This window comes from Xiphophorus maculatus, chromosome 12 (assembly GCF_002775205.1).
Source record: "Xiphophorus maculatus strain JP 163 A chromosome 12, X_maculatus-5.0-male, whole genome shotgun sequence".
Taxonomy (NCBI): domain Eukaryota; kingdom Metazoa; phylum Chordata; class Actinopteri; order Cyprinodontiformes; family Poeciliidae; genus Xiphophorus; species Xiphophorus maculatus.
The window spans coordinates 427494-442800 of record NC_036454.1 but is presented as its reverse complement, the minus strand read 5'-3'; the positions used below and the strand labels follow the sequence as shown (position 1 = coordinate 442800).

The 15307-nt window shown below is 41.2% G+C and overlaps 1 protein-coding gene across 1 annotated transcript in view; it reads left to right on the top strand.

The window, feature by feature from the left end:
- Window positions 1–14705, top strand: part of LOC111610318 (AT-rich interactive domain-containing protein 3A-like) — a 55876-nt gene extending 41171 nt beyond the window's left edge. Inside the window, exons 3-8 of the mRNA XM_023343940.1 lie at window positions 2802–2985; window positions 4876–5117; window positions 11054–11143; window positions 12461–12544; window positions 13990–14140; window positions 14223–14705. Of these exons, the coding sequence (XP_023199708.1) occupies window positions 2802–2985; window positions 4876–5117; window positions 11054–11143; window positions 12461–12544; window positions 13990–14102 (713 nt within the window). The 3' untranslated portion in view covers window positions 14103–14140; window positions 14223–14705. The remainder of the gene's footprint in view (window positions 1–2801; window positions 2986–4875; window positions 5118–11053; window positions 11144–12460; window positions 12545–13989; window positions 14141–14222) is intronic.
- The last annotated feature ends 602 nt before the right edge of the window (window positions 14706–15307 follow it).

The following is a 15307-nucleotide window of genomic DNA, read 5'->3' as shown; positions in this document are numbered from 1 at the left end:
ATAACATTACACTGGCGATGTCTTCCCGTAACATATATTTACCCAGTAATATTTTTATATTTCCTGTCAACTTATCTTATAATGCAAAAACACGATGGACCGCTTTGGTTCCCCGACCACAGGCCTTAGCAAGTTTTCTGGGGGAAACCCTAGGTACATCTCTAATGTACACTTCAGGCTTTTTGGATAGCTCAAATTAAGTGCATAGATCAACCCATAAAGCACCACACATGCATGGTTGACTCACTGCAGGTTATGGAGAACTTCCAGCACAACACCAAGTCAGCAAAGTGTCCTTTACCTGGACCATCAGGACCATGATCCTCTGCTTAGACAGTGTAGATGTCCTTGGTTTTCTCTGCCTCTCTGGATTTAATGTTGTGAAATAGAAAGAGAACAGAATGATGGATTGTGTAATCCTAACCATGACACCCAAAATCTAAGCAGCTCATCCTTAGGCCAACTGAGTTAATTTGAAGATATTTCTTTAAAGTCAGCATATATGCATTCATGAAATGGATGCAAGTTCATCCACTGAACTTAAGACCTCTGATCACCTCCTTAAAACCTGAAAAAAAGAAAGAAAAAGTCACAAGGATGCATTTTGTGTTCCTGTTAACATGAGATTATACACAGCATCACAGCATGCTATCAAATTGTTCACTCTTCTATCAAAATGACAACAATAACAAACTGACAATTAGACTTTACTGTAGCAGTCTTGTTCTCACTCGTTTACGGGTTGATCCACCACTGATGGTAAGGTTTTGTGCTTCTTAAACATGGAAGAATTTCTGGGGAGACTGCAGAGACTGCTCTTTTCCCAATGAAGCCGCTGACCTGCCAGAAAAAAGGAATTCAACAAAACACCACCTAATAAAAAGAAACAGACATATAACAATATCTTGTGGACAAAGCTAAAACTATCCGGCTTGCTTACTAGTTATTTCACAAGTGTTCTGCAAGAGCCAACTCCTATGGAAGAATTTCGGCTCTGAAAAGAGATGAAAGTCCCAGTTCCATTTTTGTCTTCATGTTAGATTTCACTTAGTCTTTGTAAGCTTTATTTTGTATCTTATTGTCATTTTATTTGTCAGTTTTTGGTAACTGAGTTTTTTTGTTTTGTTTAGTTTTTGTAATGGGGATGTCATATTTTTTCCATGTTCTTTCTCATGTTTGTTTGTTTGTTGGTTGTTCTGTTAAAAAAAACAATAAAAAAGAAAGTTGCAAAAAAGAAAAAAAATCTCATGGCATTCTTGTTCAGATTAAGCAAATGATTTTAATGTTATTTCATTCTTTTCATACGTTTTGCAGCTCAGTGTTTCCAAGCCAGAGGTAATGGTTTACTATTTGTTAGCGACAACAATTCAGCTACTGTCAGAAATGCATTATATGTTTCCTGATTGTGTGAAGTATGGTCAGATTTAAGTAAAATATATTCCTAAAATACAAGGAGTTAGTTGAAACATTGTCCATCTGTTGACCAGAATGAATTTGCAGTATTTGCATCTGTTGCGATTTAAACTCGGCGGACCAAAACGTGTGAGCGCACAAACAGGAAATCAGCCAACACAGAATAACCAGAGTTTACTTTTTTAATTCTTTTTCAGCGCTAAAAATGAAAGAGACGCTTACCCTTACAGGCTAATTTGTTGTAAAATGAATATGACCGAATTTACACAGCATCTGATCAAAAACGGAAGAATCATTGGTTATATCTAAAAACACGCCCAGTGGTTGCCTGATGTCGTACGCCAGCTAAGTTGCTATTTCTACAAAGGCCTTTGTGTAAAAGTGAAGAATTCCATGTGTGTAACAAACTGTGTGTGCCTGTCCTTGATAAGCGTCTCAACACATCCTATTACAAAGATTAAAATAGTGTAGCAACACAGAACCAAGATCTTTGAACATCTTACGGTTTTGGAAGAAATCATTGCACTTGAAGAAAACCTGTACCTGTACATTATTGCTGTAAGGCATCAATACCAATGTTATAACACTTTGATCTATGAGACAGATTGTCTGTTCTGGAATTTAAATTATTTGTTTTGCTGCTATTGTGCTAAGTTTTTTTTATTCTTAAATGAATAATGATGTATGCATCTTTGCACCTTTTGTGGATTTGGATTGAAAGCACAGGAGGACTTTGGCCTTGGTTAATAAAATTGTATTCTTTAACTTCCCATCACAGTAAAACAAAGCTACAATTACTGGGTGTAATTGATGCAATTGTACCACCATAGACAATTCCTCAGTGCTTTCTTCTCTCTGGAAAGGGACATGCTGCCGTTTGCACTATTTTCCTGCCTTATATTGATTGCTATTATGGTAAATCCAATGGGCACAATGGAATTCTGTCAGCAAATGCAGGTTAATTATCTCAGGGTCAGCTACTATAGAATTGTCACAAAAACCTTGTTCTTCTCTTTATGTGTGGCACTAAACTGCAAACTTAATATATTAGACCATCTTTATTTGACAAATAGTCTTTTGTATCTGTAAAGTTAAAGATTCTTTAACTTACATTGATACATTTCCAACAGCCCCAATAACACAAAGTTTGTCTGTCATTTTAAATTTTTAGTGCATCAAATATGAACAGTAGACAATGTGATAACATAAAAATACAAACTGATAAAATGCTAAAAACTTTTAAAAGCTATATCCTTTTCATTTAACACAACTGTCAGATATTTGACTGGCTTAAGATAAATTGGCCTTATAAGAAGATGCAGAAGCCTATTGACGGGAGGAACCAAGGTAATAGAATTGATCCTGGATATTGTGTTTACTTTCTGCAGGGACTCCAGTGAATCGAATTCCTATCATGGCAAAGCAGGTGCTGGATCTCTACATGCTCTACAAGCTCGTCACAGAAAAAGGCGGCTTAGTGGAAGTCATCAATAAAAAGATATGGCGTGAGATTACCAAAGGCCTCCATCTCCCAACCTCTATTACTAGTGCAGCATTTACTCTCCGAACACAGTAAGTATGACTAGTTTTAGATAAGCTTCAACAAGAATATTTTTAAGACTAGATGTGTTATTCATATGTGAGACATCCTTTTTATTTACAGTCTGTAAAAAGAAAGAACATTCCTTTCAAATACTAAAATTGTACATAATGCTGTTTTTTGTGTTGTAATATAACAGCTAATGGCAACTGGAATCTGTCAGACATTCCTCAGTGCTTTCTTGTTTGTGTTTAAATCTAAATTAATTTAGAATCAGGACAGATCATTGCATTTCTATTTAACAGCATCTGTAGAAAGTATTCACCCCCTTGGATCTCTTACTTTTTTATTGCTTAAACAAATCAATCATGATAAACAAACTTTTCCGTTTTTAACAAAAGAAACTACAAAAATTCCATTAATGTTAAAGTGAAAACAAATTTCTACAAAGTACAGACTGTTAAATAAAGATATGTGACAAACAATAAGTGATTGGATAAATGTGAACACCCTTCAAGTCAATACCTAGTAGCTGCACCTTACCTGCAGTCACAACAGTGTTTCTGGCTAGGTCTCAATCAGGTTTCACATCTGGATGGTGCAATTTTACCCCTTCTTTGCAAAACTGTTCCAGCTCTTTCAGGTTGCGTGGTGAACTTTTAAAGTTCAGCCACAAATTCTATTTCAGATTCAGGTCTGGGTTTTGACTCAGAAAAAATCCACCTTATAGTCTACAAGCAATTTCTGTGTAGGTGTAGCTGGATGCTTTGGGTAATTGTCTTGCCAGAAAATAATTCTCTGACAACTTAGTTCTCTTGCAGATAGAAACAAATTGTTCTCCAGAATCTTCCTACGTTTGGCTGCATTCATTTTACCTTCTACCGTTACAAGCCTTCCAGAGCCTTCTGCTAAGAAGCATCCCTATAGCATGATGCTGCCACCACCACACTTTTGATGGCTTTTGATGTCCTCCAAATGCATCGTCTTGTCTGATGGCCGCAAACCTAAATTATGGTCTAATTAGACCAAAGAACTTTCTTCCACTTTACCACATGCCTTTTGGAAAAATACAGTAGAGTTTGCCAAATGGCATGCTTCAGTAGTTGCTACTGTCCCATAAAACTTTGACTGGTGAAGAACCCGGGTGACAGTTGAATGTAAAGTATCTCACATTTCGGCTGCTGAAGCTTATGAATTCTCTCAGCAGTCATGGGTATTGTTGCAGTGCAGCCAGTTTCCCTTCTGTGCAACAGTCAGGTCTGTTTATCCGTACCGACCAAAACCCCTTAGTGTTATTACCTTGAGAAATAATGAAATTTGGCTAAGTATAAAACAGACTTTAATGCTGAAAATGATCAAATGTTGCAAGCCATACAATTCATTCAAATGGAAAAGATACAGAATGACATTCACCATCCAAAGCTAAGGTCCACTTAGCACACCTTAGGGATGACACCAAGTGAAGCAAAGATTGTAGCTCGAGATCTGTTTTTATCTTCTCCTCATTCTACATTGTCTCTAAGAGGTGTTGGTCTACGTTAATCAAATTTTTTTATGTGTGACATGTTGCTTGATCCAGGCAAATATATCTAATATATCAAATATATTTATAACTGTAACTGAATTTCATGCAATGTCCACTACCATAGAAATTTTCTTTCACTTTACACTGACTTGGAATGGGTGGTGGTGTGTGATTCTGTGCTCACCACTGGTTTGTTCAAAATAGAGCTGACTACCTAGTTAGGGTAGGGTAGAGTAGTTATCCTTCTATTACCTCCACAACCGATTCAGTAAGGGGAGTGGGAGAATCCTTTTTATATTACAAATGAATTTTAATACTCAGATAGTATTTTGATGCTACAAACTAATATTGAAAGATGCCTCATTGTTCAAAGGAAATTGTGTGCTGTTTGATGCAGGTATATGAAGTACCTCTATCCATATGAATGTGAAAAGCAGGGACTGAGCTCTCCTGGTGAACTTCAAGCAGCAATAGACAGCAACCGTCGGGAGAGCCGTAGGCAGAACTACAGTTCTACCATCTTCAGCTATTCTGTCGCAGGCCCACAGACTTCTCTCCCAACAACAAAAATACAGCCACATGTACCAATGCTTTCTCCACAAAGCAACGTTATCACCCAGGCTCCTTCTGTCAAAAGAGGTAAGATACTTGTTACCAACTTGAGACCAGATTAAGACAGATACTTGTGCTAAAACATTTCAACTAATTTTAAAGAGCCAGTATTATCCAGGCACCTAGTGCCAACTGATAGCACAATCAAGTGACTATAGGCGCTTTTCCACCAGCAAGTGGCGCTCTAGCCGGTTAGTGTGTGGTTTGGTTCTTTTGCAGGTAGTGAGCTTTTCCATTACCTGCTCTGTTTCTCAGTATCGTAGACTGGCTGTGAGCAACAACTCTCATCAATGGCGAACCTCAATGGCGAATGGAGCCCCATGACAGATAAAGACTCAGATCAGCTGATTATTTCGAAACACATATACATAAAATTACATTCTGGCACCTTATTTTTTAAATGCAATGTAAAGGTTTAGCCATGCATGAACTTTTATTATTATTATTATTATTATTATTATTATTATTATTATTATTATTATTATTATTATTATTATTATTATTATCCAGGAAGGAAAAGTTCACATCACAAGCTAATGTAAATAAATTGGTTAATAATAAATTGGTTTTGCGGCTTGGTTGCCCTTGAGTTGTGACACTAGCAGCTTACCAGGCTTATCTCCAAGCTTAAAATTCCTTTGCAAATATGTTCAAAGTGAGTTACTAACCTGTCTGCTCACAATTCAATTCATTACATTCATACAGGGGCGCTGCCAGGAATCTTGGGCCCCATGACAAAAAATTAAATTGGGCCCCCCCACGCAGCTGCTGTTACAATTTTTTATAATATTCTTTAATTTTTTTTAGAAATAGTCAATCTGACCTATCAAAAGCGTCACAATTTTAAAGGCTTGCCTTGCTTCCTTTGGTTCAATACTGATACTAGCACAATATTTACTGCTCGTGAATTTTACATCCAACAGTCCGCATATAATATGCAAGTAGGTTGCTTAAATTTTTTCTATTATTTTTAGATTACTGAAATGTCTCTCCCCACAAGTAACAGTAAAAGGCAACATGCAAAATATACATGAAGCAATCCTGTCTTCTCAAAAATGCTATGTAGTTGCATTTTATTCAAGCCTCAGTATATATAACTTTAATAAAAAATATGTTTTCTTCATATTTGTTAAAGCTGGCACCATTTCAGATAATCTGTGAATAGATCAATCTCCTCCACCTGCTCCCTGAGCTGCTATTCCTGGTTAAAGTGATGCAACATTCCGACCAAAAACAACCAATCAGAACCAGGAGGAGGGTCTTAGTGCTGTCAATCAACCTCATTCACTCGCTGCTAAATGTGCTAATGGTGGAAAAACAACTTATCATTACATAAAAAATTTTTATCTGCTGTCATTGCTAACTAGACTGAGCATTCACAACAGGCTGTGCTAGCTACAGCATAGCACAGAGCGAGGGGGAGAAAGGATGAGCAGCCACATGAGATTGTGATTGACAGCACTAAAACTCTCCTGCCTCTGATCGGTTGTTTCTAGAAAGCACTGGGACACGGCAGAGGAAATAAATTTTTCACAAATTATCTCTCATGCCATACTGTCACAACATAATGAGTTTTAACAAATATGTAAAAAAAATTATTTTATAAAAGTTACATACTGCAGCTTTAATTCCACTTAGGAGAGGACGGGTCAGGAGGGACGTGGGTTAGAGCTGCTGCTGACTGACTGATCTGTTGTTAAGTGGTAAAAGGTACAGGTATATGTTCAATATATGAATATGTTGGTAATTTCTTTCCTTAATTCATTAAATGCTAGTGAAAAGGAGGCAAACAGTCTGTAGCTAAGCTAACTATGCTGAATGGTTGATAATCTCACATAGTCTACCCACCTCTCAGAGAAAAACTGGGTTACAAATTGACACTTTACCCCTTTCTCTCGCTGTCTCTCTAATTTTTTTTAAACCTAACTTTATTATTTTTCTTAGCAACATAGTAACAACCACAGTAATTCTTGTCATCTACTGGCTGCTGCTGAACATGTCACCGTCAAGCGCTCCAAGCAGGAACGAACCATTTCATGAAGATCCAGGGGGTTTCAGGGCAAATGTGTGCTTTTTGGTCTGCGAGGGAGAACATTTGATTTTTACTGCTAAAAACAATTTTAGAAAACACAGTATAATTAATTTTGTAATTGACAGGGACCCATTTTTTTACTTTCTATGAAAAAAAAATTGTGGAGGGCCCCTTGTTGGTCAGGGGCCCTTGGAATTGTCATAACTTTCCCCCCCTATGTGGCACCCTTGCATTCATATCTAAGTTGAAGTATTTCATGAAAAGTATTGTTTAGGGGAGAGAGGAAGCTTCAGTAATGAATACAGAGAATGATGATGGTTTACATGCATTCAGTTCTAATTGGCACCAGCCAGCATCTGGTTGGTGAAGCAAAAAACTACTTTGTGAAAGTTTTCTGCCCAGTAATAATGCATTAGATTGGATTTTTTCTGTCTCAGATGGAACCTCATACAGATTCTGGGGTGTACATCACCCCAGGTGAACAAAGACTGGAATACTCTGAAAGAGATATATAAATCTTGGCAATATACTCATTTTAATATGCTACTATGTATTACAATTTAAATTCTGTTCTAAAGAAAGGGAAGGGCCAATCATTTTCTGTAATTTGGAGTGCAGTTATTAATAGGAAAACATTCACTCTTTAGGAAGTTCAACTTATATCTTGAAAATTTACTAAAACTGTGAGGATTTGGTTTTCTGTGTGTCAATTTAGTTAATATGTTGTCTCATCTGCCCCTGATTGATCCCAGCGGTGCCCTGTTTCCACTGATTACCTTCCCTGTGTATTTAATCCCACCTATGTCTGTGTTGTTCTGCTGAGAGACTTTCAATGCTCATGTGGGCAATGTCAGTGAGACCTGGAGGGGTGTGGCTGGGCAGAATGGGCCCCCCTGATCTGAATCCGAGTGGTGTTCTGTTGTTGGACTTCTGTGCTCATCATGGATTGTCTATAACGAACACCATGTTCAGGCATAAGGGAGTCCATATGTGCACTTGGCAACAGGATACCCTAGGCTGCAGTTTGGTGATCGACTTTGTTGTCGTTTCGTCGAATCTGCGGCCATATATCTTGGACACACGGGTGAAGAGAGGTGCGGAGCTGTCCACTGACCACTACCTGGTGGTGAGTTGGCTCTGGTGGTGGGGAAGGATGCCAATCAGATCTGGCCTCAACAAACGTGTTGTGAGGGTCTGCTGGGAACGTCTGGAAGAAACTCCCGTGAGACGGCGGTTTAACTCCCATCTCCGGCAGAACTTTGAACACGTTCCGGGGGAGGTATTGAGTCTGAGCGGATCATTATTCCGCATCTCCATTGTCAAGGCAGCTTATCGGAGCTGTTGGTTGCTGCCTGTCACAGCGGCAATCTTTGAATCCGCAGGTGGGCACCAAAGGTGAGAGATGGAGTCCTATCGGGCGTTTTGGCCTGTGGGACTCCAGAAGCAGCCGATGGGTACTGACAGCCCAAGTGGCATGCAGCTCGGGTGGTTGCTTAGGCAAATACTTGGGCATGAGAGGAGTTTGGAGAGGCCATGGAGAAAGACTTCTGCACAACTTCGAGGCAATTCTGGTCCACTATCTGGAGTCTCAGAAGGGGAAAGAAGTACAGAACCAACACAGTTTATAGTGGGGATGGTGTGCTGCTGACCTCAACTCAGGACATTGTGTTCTGGTGGGCAGAATACTTCCCACCAACATGCCTTCCATTTGGAAAGCAGAGCCTGGGGTCTGTGGGTCGGGCGCTGCCATCTCTGGGGATGAGATTGCCGAGGTGTTAAAGAGCTCCTCAGTGGCAAGGACCTGGGGGTGGATGAGATTTGATGCGACTCTGCAATATTGCATGGACATCAGGGGTAGTTCCCCTGGATTAGAAGGACAGGATGGTGATCCCCCTTTTCAAAAAGGCGGCTGTCCCACCTACAGAGGGTTCACACTCTTAAGCTTCCCTGGTAAAGTCTATTCAGGGGTCCTGGAGAGGAGGGTCTGTTGGATAGTTGAACTTCGGATTCAGGAAGAGCAGTGTGGTCATGGAACACTGGACCAGCTCTACACCCTCAGCAGGTTGTAGAGAACACACATATATATGTGTGGGGGTGGGCGTGTGTGTGTGTGGGCGTGCGTGGGTGTGTGTGGGAGAGGGGGGGGGGTGCGCGGGCGTGTGCGGGCATGTCTCTTATCCTGTCACTGTGTGTGTCAGCATAACATAAAGCCCTGTCTGTCATACAACAATCATCAAGTTGTATGATTTGGATGATAAATTCAAGTTGTCTTGCTAGGAATGCTATGAGTATGCATAGATCTCAGCAGTGATCCAGGTCTGGCAGTCAGTGGGATCCTGACTTCTTTATGAATTACTGGCTTCTGACCAGGGTGGTGCCATAGTTTTGGATTCTAAAGGTCCCAATATACTTGAGCATACTCGGGCATTCAAAGAGGTCGGCATGTAGTTGAAGTGGACTCAACGCGGTAGTGATGTGTCGGTCGCTAACGATCCGGCTCTAAGAGCCGGCTCTTTGAAGTGAACGATTGGAACCGGCTCCACAATGGGAGCCGTTTAAGGATCCTATTTGGGAGCCAGGTTTTTTTCTACAGTATATCGCTGTCTCTCCGCCTCCCTGTCGTTGTGCTTGTGCTTTGCAAGTGCCACAGCCGATAGTTTTTCCCCACATCGTTTTTTTTTGTCCTGCGGTGCCTCGCTGTCTCTCCCCCCCTTCTCCCTCTCCTTGCGCGTTTTGCTCTTCTGCCAGTGCTAGAGCGGAGAGTTTTTTTCCCTCGGTCGGTCCACTGCCCTCATGTCAAGAATGTGCTCCACACATCTGACCAATCACACATAGTTTCAATTAATAATCTGGCGGGAAAACACTGAAAAAAAAGTTTATCTCCACTTTTTTTGTGGAAACGGCAGGCAATTGGCCAAGCTGTATAGCATTCGTCGGCAGGTGTTTATGTACAGACACTCAGTCAGCGGTCAAGAAGCACAGAAAGAAGGGGAGTCAGCGTGAGAACTGAATAGGTGAAAATAAATGAGTGACAGAAAACGGAGCAAGATTTGGACTCATTTTAATGCTACATCAAGCTCCAGGGCAGAGTGCAGACTGTGCAAAGTCAGCATTTCCTATCGTGCAGGCTCGACAAACAACCTGCACAGGCACATGTGGACATCACACGCATCGGTATTGCTATAGCATTGTTATGCAGCATTTTTACTCATCATAAGTGCTTAACAATGTCGATAATGAAACAAAATATTATAAAATTAGGTTTAAGCTATTAATTAATTAATAATGTCAAAAATATATATGGGGAGCTGTTTGGGAGCCGAAAGAGCCGGCTCTCCACAGTAAGAAGAGTCATTAGAGCCGCATCTCGAAAAGGAGCCGAAAATCCCATCACTGCAACGCGGACATCAACGCAAAGGTTAATTTTTATGACACCATACGAGTGCTCTGTGTCACACAGTAAACTTCTCAACGGGAAACGGTGTTTACAAGCCCATAACCCTTCACTACACATAACAATATGTAACAAAATATGATGCTAACTTATAACAATTATACATAACAACATGAACCTAAAAAGGACTAAATCACAGAATCATTACATTTTGTATGGAAAAGCAATTTCTGGACTGAGCTAAACTCTTGAATCCTAAAAATCACTCCCTTTAGTTTTTATTTTGGGGGGGGGGGTGTTTCTTGGAAGAAAATATTAACCATTTGTGACTGTATTTGTAATGGTTCCCAGTTGTGTGCTATGATAGAGGTCTTCCATAACTCATATCTTTTTATAATTGTGTCTCCAGAACACTTAATAAATTTATTATCCTGTCACTCTCCAAATTCTCGCAATACTGCTCTTGCTTTTTCTATTTCTTTTCTAAATGCTCATATTGAGTTTTCCTCTCTGCCCCTGTGCTTTCTCTCTTGACAGATGATAGACAAGAGTCCATATTGAACCTGTCTACCAACGGCATTAACAGCATCAACATGTCAATAGAAATAAATGGAGTTGTCTACACAGGTAAATAGAGGAGTCTTTTGCTGGTGTAATTGCAGTGAGGAAACTCAATAAGTTATAGCAGCACCCTAGTGTTGAGTCCTTTACACAATTTGATGTCTTTTCTATAAAATCCAGCCTGATGAAGCAGCAGCCCTACAGAGTTTAAAAAGTTAGAAATCTTGAAAAGGGACCTTTGGATTTCAGGTCGAAGGAGCTTGGTGTGTGTGTGTCTGTGGGAGAGAGAGCATACAACATTTGGCAGCCTTCATATCCAATGTATGTCTTCTTTTTAAAGGGGGTATTATGCATTTATGACTATAGGAAATGTATAACACTGCATTCACATATGTATACATATGCGTATACGTACATATAAATATATATATATATATATATATATATATATATATATATATATATATATATATATATATATATATATATATATACAGTACAGACCAAAAGTTTGGACACACCTTCTAATTCAATGGGTTTTCTTTATTTTCATGACTATTTATAAGGCAAGAAATCCCACTTATTAACCTGACAGGGCAGGTTGACCTATGAAGTGAAAACCATTTCAGGTGACGACCTCTTGAAGCTCATCAAGAAAATGCAGAGTGTGTGCAAAGCAGTAATCACAGCAAAAGGTTGCTACTTTGAAGAAACTAGAATATAAGGGGTATTTTCAGTTGTTTTACACTTTTTTGTTTAGTGCATATTTCCACATGTGTTATTCATAGTTTTGATGCCTTCAGTGTGAATCTACAATGTCAATAGTCATGAAAATAAAGGAAACTCATTGAATTAAAAGGTGTGTCCAAACTTTTGGTCTGTACTGTATATATATATATATATATATATATATATATATATATATATATATATATATATATATATATATTAGGCACACTCATGAATAATGATATCTATCTATCTATCTATCTATCTATCTATCTATCTATCTATCTATCTATCTATCTATCTATCTATCTATCTATCTATCTATCTATCTATCTATCTATCTATCTATCTATCTATCTATCTATCGCCTCAGACCGTAAGCCATCACCAGGTAAATGAAGTAGTTGTTGCTTGCCTTCAAGTCCTGCTAACCCCTCAACATGACAGAACCATCTGGCCAATCGGACTCTGCAGCACAACTACGGACCGTGCTGTCCGAACAGGGTGTCCTCTTGGGCAGGCATGATGCCACCAATAATGTCGTGTTGCATCAGCTGAACTCCATGCTTCAGTATTTACATCAAATGGCTAATCAAATCCAGACTTTACAGGACAGGTTTCCTCCAGCTAACCCTGCTCCGGCTCCTGTTCCAGCCCCCACTCTAGCTTCAACTTCAGCTGCTTCTGCGCCACCTCTGTCCTGTGACGTCATCACGCCCACTCCTGAACATTACTCAGGTGAGCTAGAGAAAAGCAAGGGTTTCCTGCTTCAATGTACGTTAGCTTTTCGCCGCTCCCCACGCTCATTTCCCGATGACGCCAGCAAGATTTCTTTTATTTTCTGTTACTAAGAGATCGAGCGCTTAGATGAGCGGAGACCGTAGTTGATGAAGAGAACCTCATATATTGAGGAATTTATTGATCTCTTCAAACAAACATTCTGTCCCAAGGTTGGTGAAGAAGCTGCCTCAAAAAGAATCTGGAATTTAAGACAAGGGAATAGATCAGTGGCTGATTTTGCCATTGATTTTCGCACCATTGGAACAGAATCAGGTTGGAATGAACCAGCTCTTACAGGAGCTTTCCAACATGCCCTGAACGACAAACTGAAAGATGAGCAGGCATGCCGAGATGAACCTGGCTGTCTAGACGAACTAATTAACCTGGCCATCAAGATAGATAACAGAGTTAGAGATAGATCCCGACCCTCAAATCCCCGGCCTTCTCTGCCACCCATTAGGAGAGGTTCTCCCAGCCCTGACTCGCCCAATCCTCCAATCCAGAACCCACCAGAACCCATGCAGGTAGGCCGAGCCCGGCTAAGTCCAGAGGAATGGCAAAGTCGTATATCCTCAGGTTGTTGTCTTTACTGCGGGTCCTCTCAACATTTCATCTCCTCTTGTCCAGTACACAAAAAAAAGCCCTAGCCCGCCAGTAGGTCTGGGGGTCCTGGCGGGCGGATCTAAAGAGAATGATTACCTCCAGCTAAGTCTTCCTGCTGTTCTCACTATCCAGCATGATTCCTACCCCTTCCAAGCCTTAGTAGACTAAGGTTCTGAGCAAAATCTCACACACCCTGATCTAGAATTTGATCTGAATATCAAATTCCGGTCCAGGCATGACCTTCCCGCCTGCAGGTGGCTGCCTTGGACGGTAGTCCTATGGCCAACATAACCCACCAAACTGACCCAGTTTCCCTCCACATCTCTGGCAATCACCAAGAATACATTAAATGCTTTGCGTTTCCCATTAAGGGTGCCCCTCTGGTTCTTGGGTTCTCCTGGCTCTGCAAACACAACCCCCACATTAACTGGGCCGATGCTCGCATTGACTCATGGAGCCCTTATTGTCTCAACCAATGCTGCAATCTGCTAAGCCATCTCTGCCTTCAGAGCCGCCCCAGCCCATTGGTGAACCTGATCTAACTAATGTTCCTAAAGAATACAATGACCTCCACCAGGTATTCAGTAAAGATCTCGCCCAGTCTCTCCCTCCTCATCGCCCCTATGACTGCTGCATAGACCTTCTTCCTGGAGCCCTACTTCCTTCCAGCCGTTTGTTTAATATCTCTAAGCAAGAGAGGCAAACTATGGAACAGTATTAAAATGACTCACTTAAAGCAGGTCTCTGTTGGATTCCGGGGTTTTTTGGGGTTTTTCATGTCTGGGTCCTTTTTCGGCTAGTCACTAGCCTTCCACCAGATGGCGCCACAGACTGCTTTTCCTGGCGGGCGTGCCGACCTCCAACACACCTGTTCGGCATCTCCTCATCATCTCTGGAGCTCAAGAGGAGCTGACTGCCGGTTCTTCGATGCCTGAGTGTTTGCCAGCAACGGTAGTCAGAGCCCTCCAACGAAAGCTCTTTGTTCACTTGAGTAACTTCCCGAGTAATTCCTCTCATTGTTCTCCTCCTCCAGGTGTCCTCCTCGAGACGCTGAGTTCCTTTGTTAAGGGATTATTTCCCCCTGGTTTTCCGGAACCCATTCCCTTGTGACGCTGTGGAGATTACCCACTGGTTGCCCGAGTCCCCGCACCTTCCCTTGGAAACGCCGTTCGTCAGTCGGAACACTCCTCTGTCTCCAGCCCACCAGATCCTGCCTGTCCGCCTTCCGCCGCCAGCTTCTGGACCCAGCTGGTTCTCAGACAAGCCCGGACCCATTGAGAAGACCCTTTGGACTAAACGACCTCGATCCAACAGTTAAACCCTCCCGGACTTTCACCATCTACTCTGCAAGTAAGATCAGTCCGTTTCTCATTCCCTCACTCCCTTTTCTGACGCCCTCGAACTCACCTTCTCTCTGTTGCCTCCATAGTGTGCCGCATTTCCTGAGAGCCGTATTTCCTGGAGCAGACGCACCTCTGCTGATTTTCTGATTATTCAATAAACCATTTTTACTGATTATCGGTTTCCCTGTGGTGTTCTGCATGTGGGCTAGAAAAGTAGACCCCAACATGACAGTCTCATCCATCCCTCTTCTTGCCCCCTTGGTACAGGATTCTTCTTTGTGACTGTAAAAGATAATACTCTCCCGCCGTGTATCGATTATAGAGTGCTCAACCAAATCACTGTAAAGAATAAATATTCTCTCCCTCTCTTGTCCTCAGTTTTTGAACCAGTTCACCAAGCCTCCATCTTCTCCAAGCTCGATCTGCGCAACGCCTATCATCTTATTCGCATTCAAGAGGGCGACGAATGGAAAACTGCATTCAAAACCCATATTGGTCACTTTGAGTACTTGGTCATGCCCTTTGGTCTCTGCAATGCCCCTGCCACTTTTCAGAACGTAGTCAATGATGTTCTTTGGGACTTTCTCAATGTTTTTGTTTTTGTCTACATTGACGATACTCTCATCTTCTCCAACAGCCTGGATGAACACCGCAAGCATGTCAGGTTGGTCCTCCAAAGGTTGATGGAGAACCGGCTCTTCATCAAGGCTGAGAAGTGTCATTTCCATGTTTCTTACATCACCTTCCTCGGTTACGTGTTTGAGGGTGGACAGGT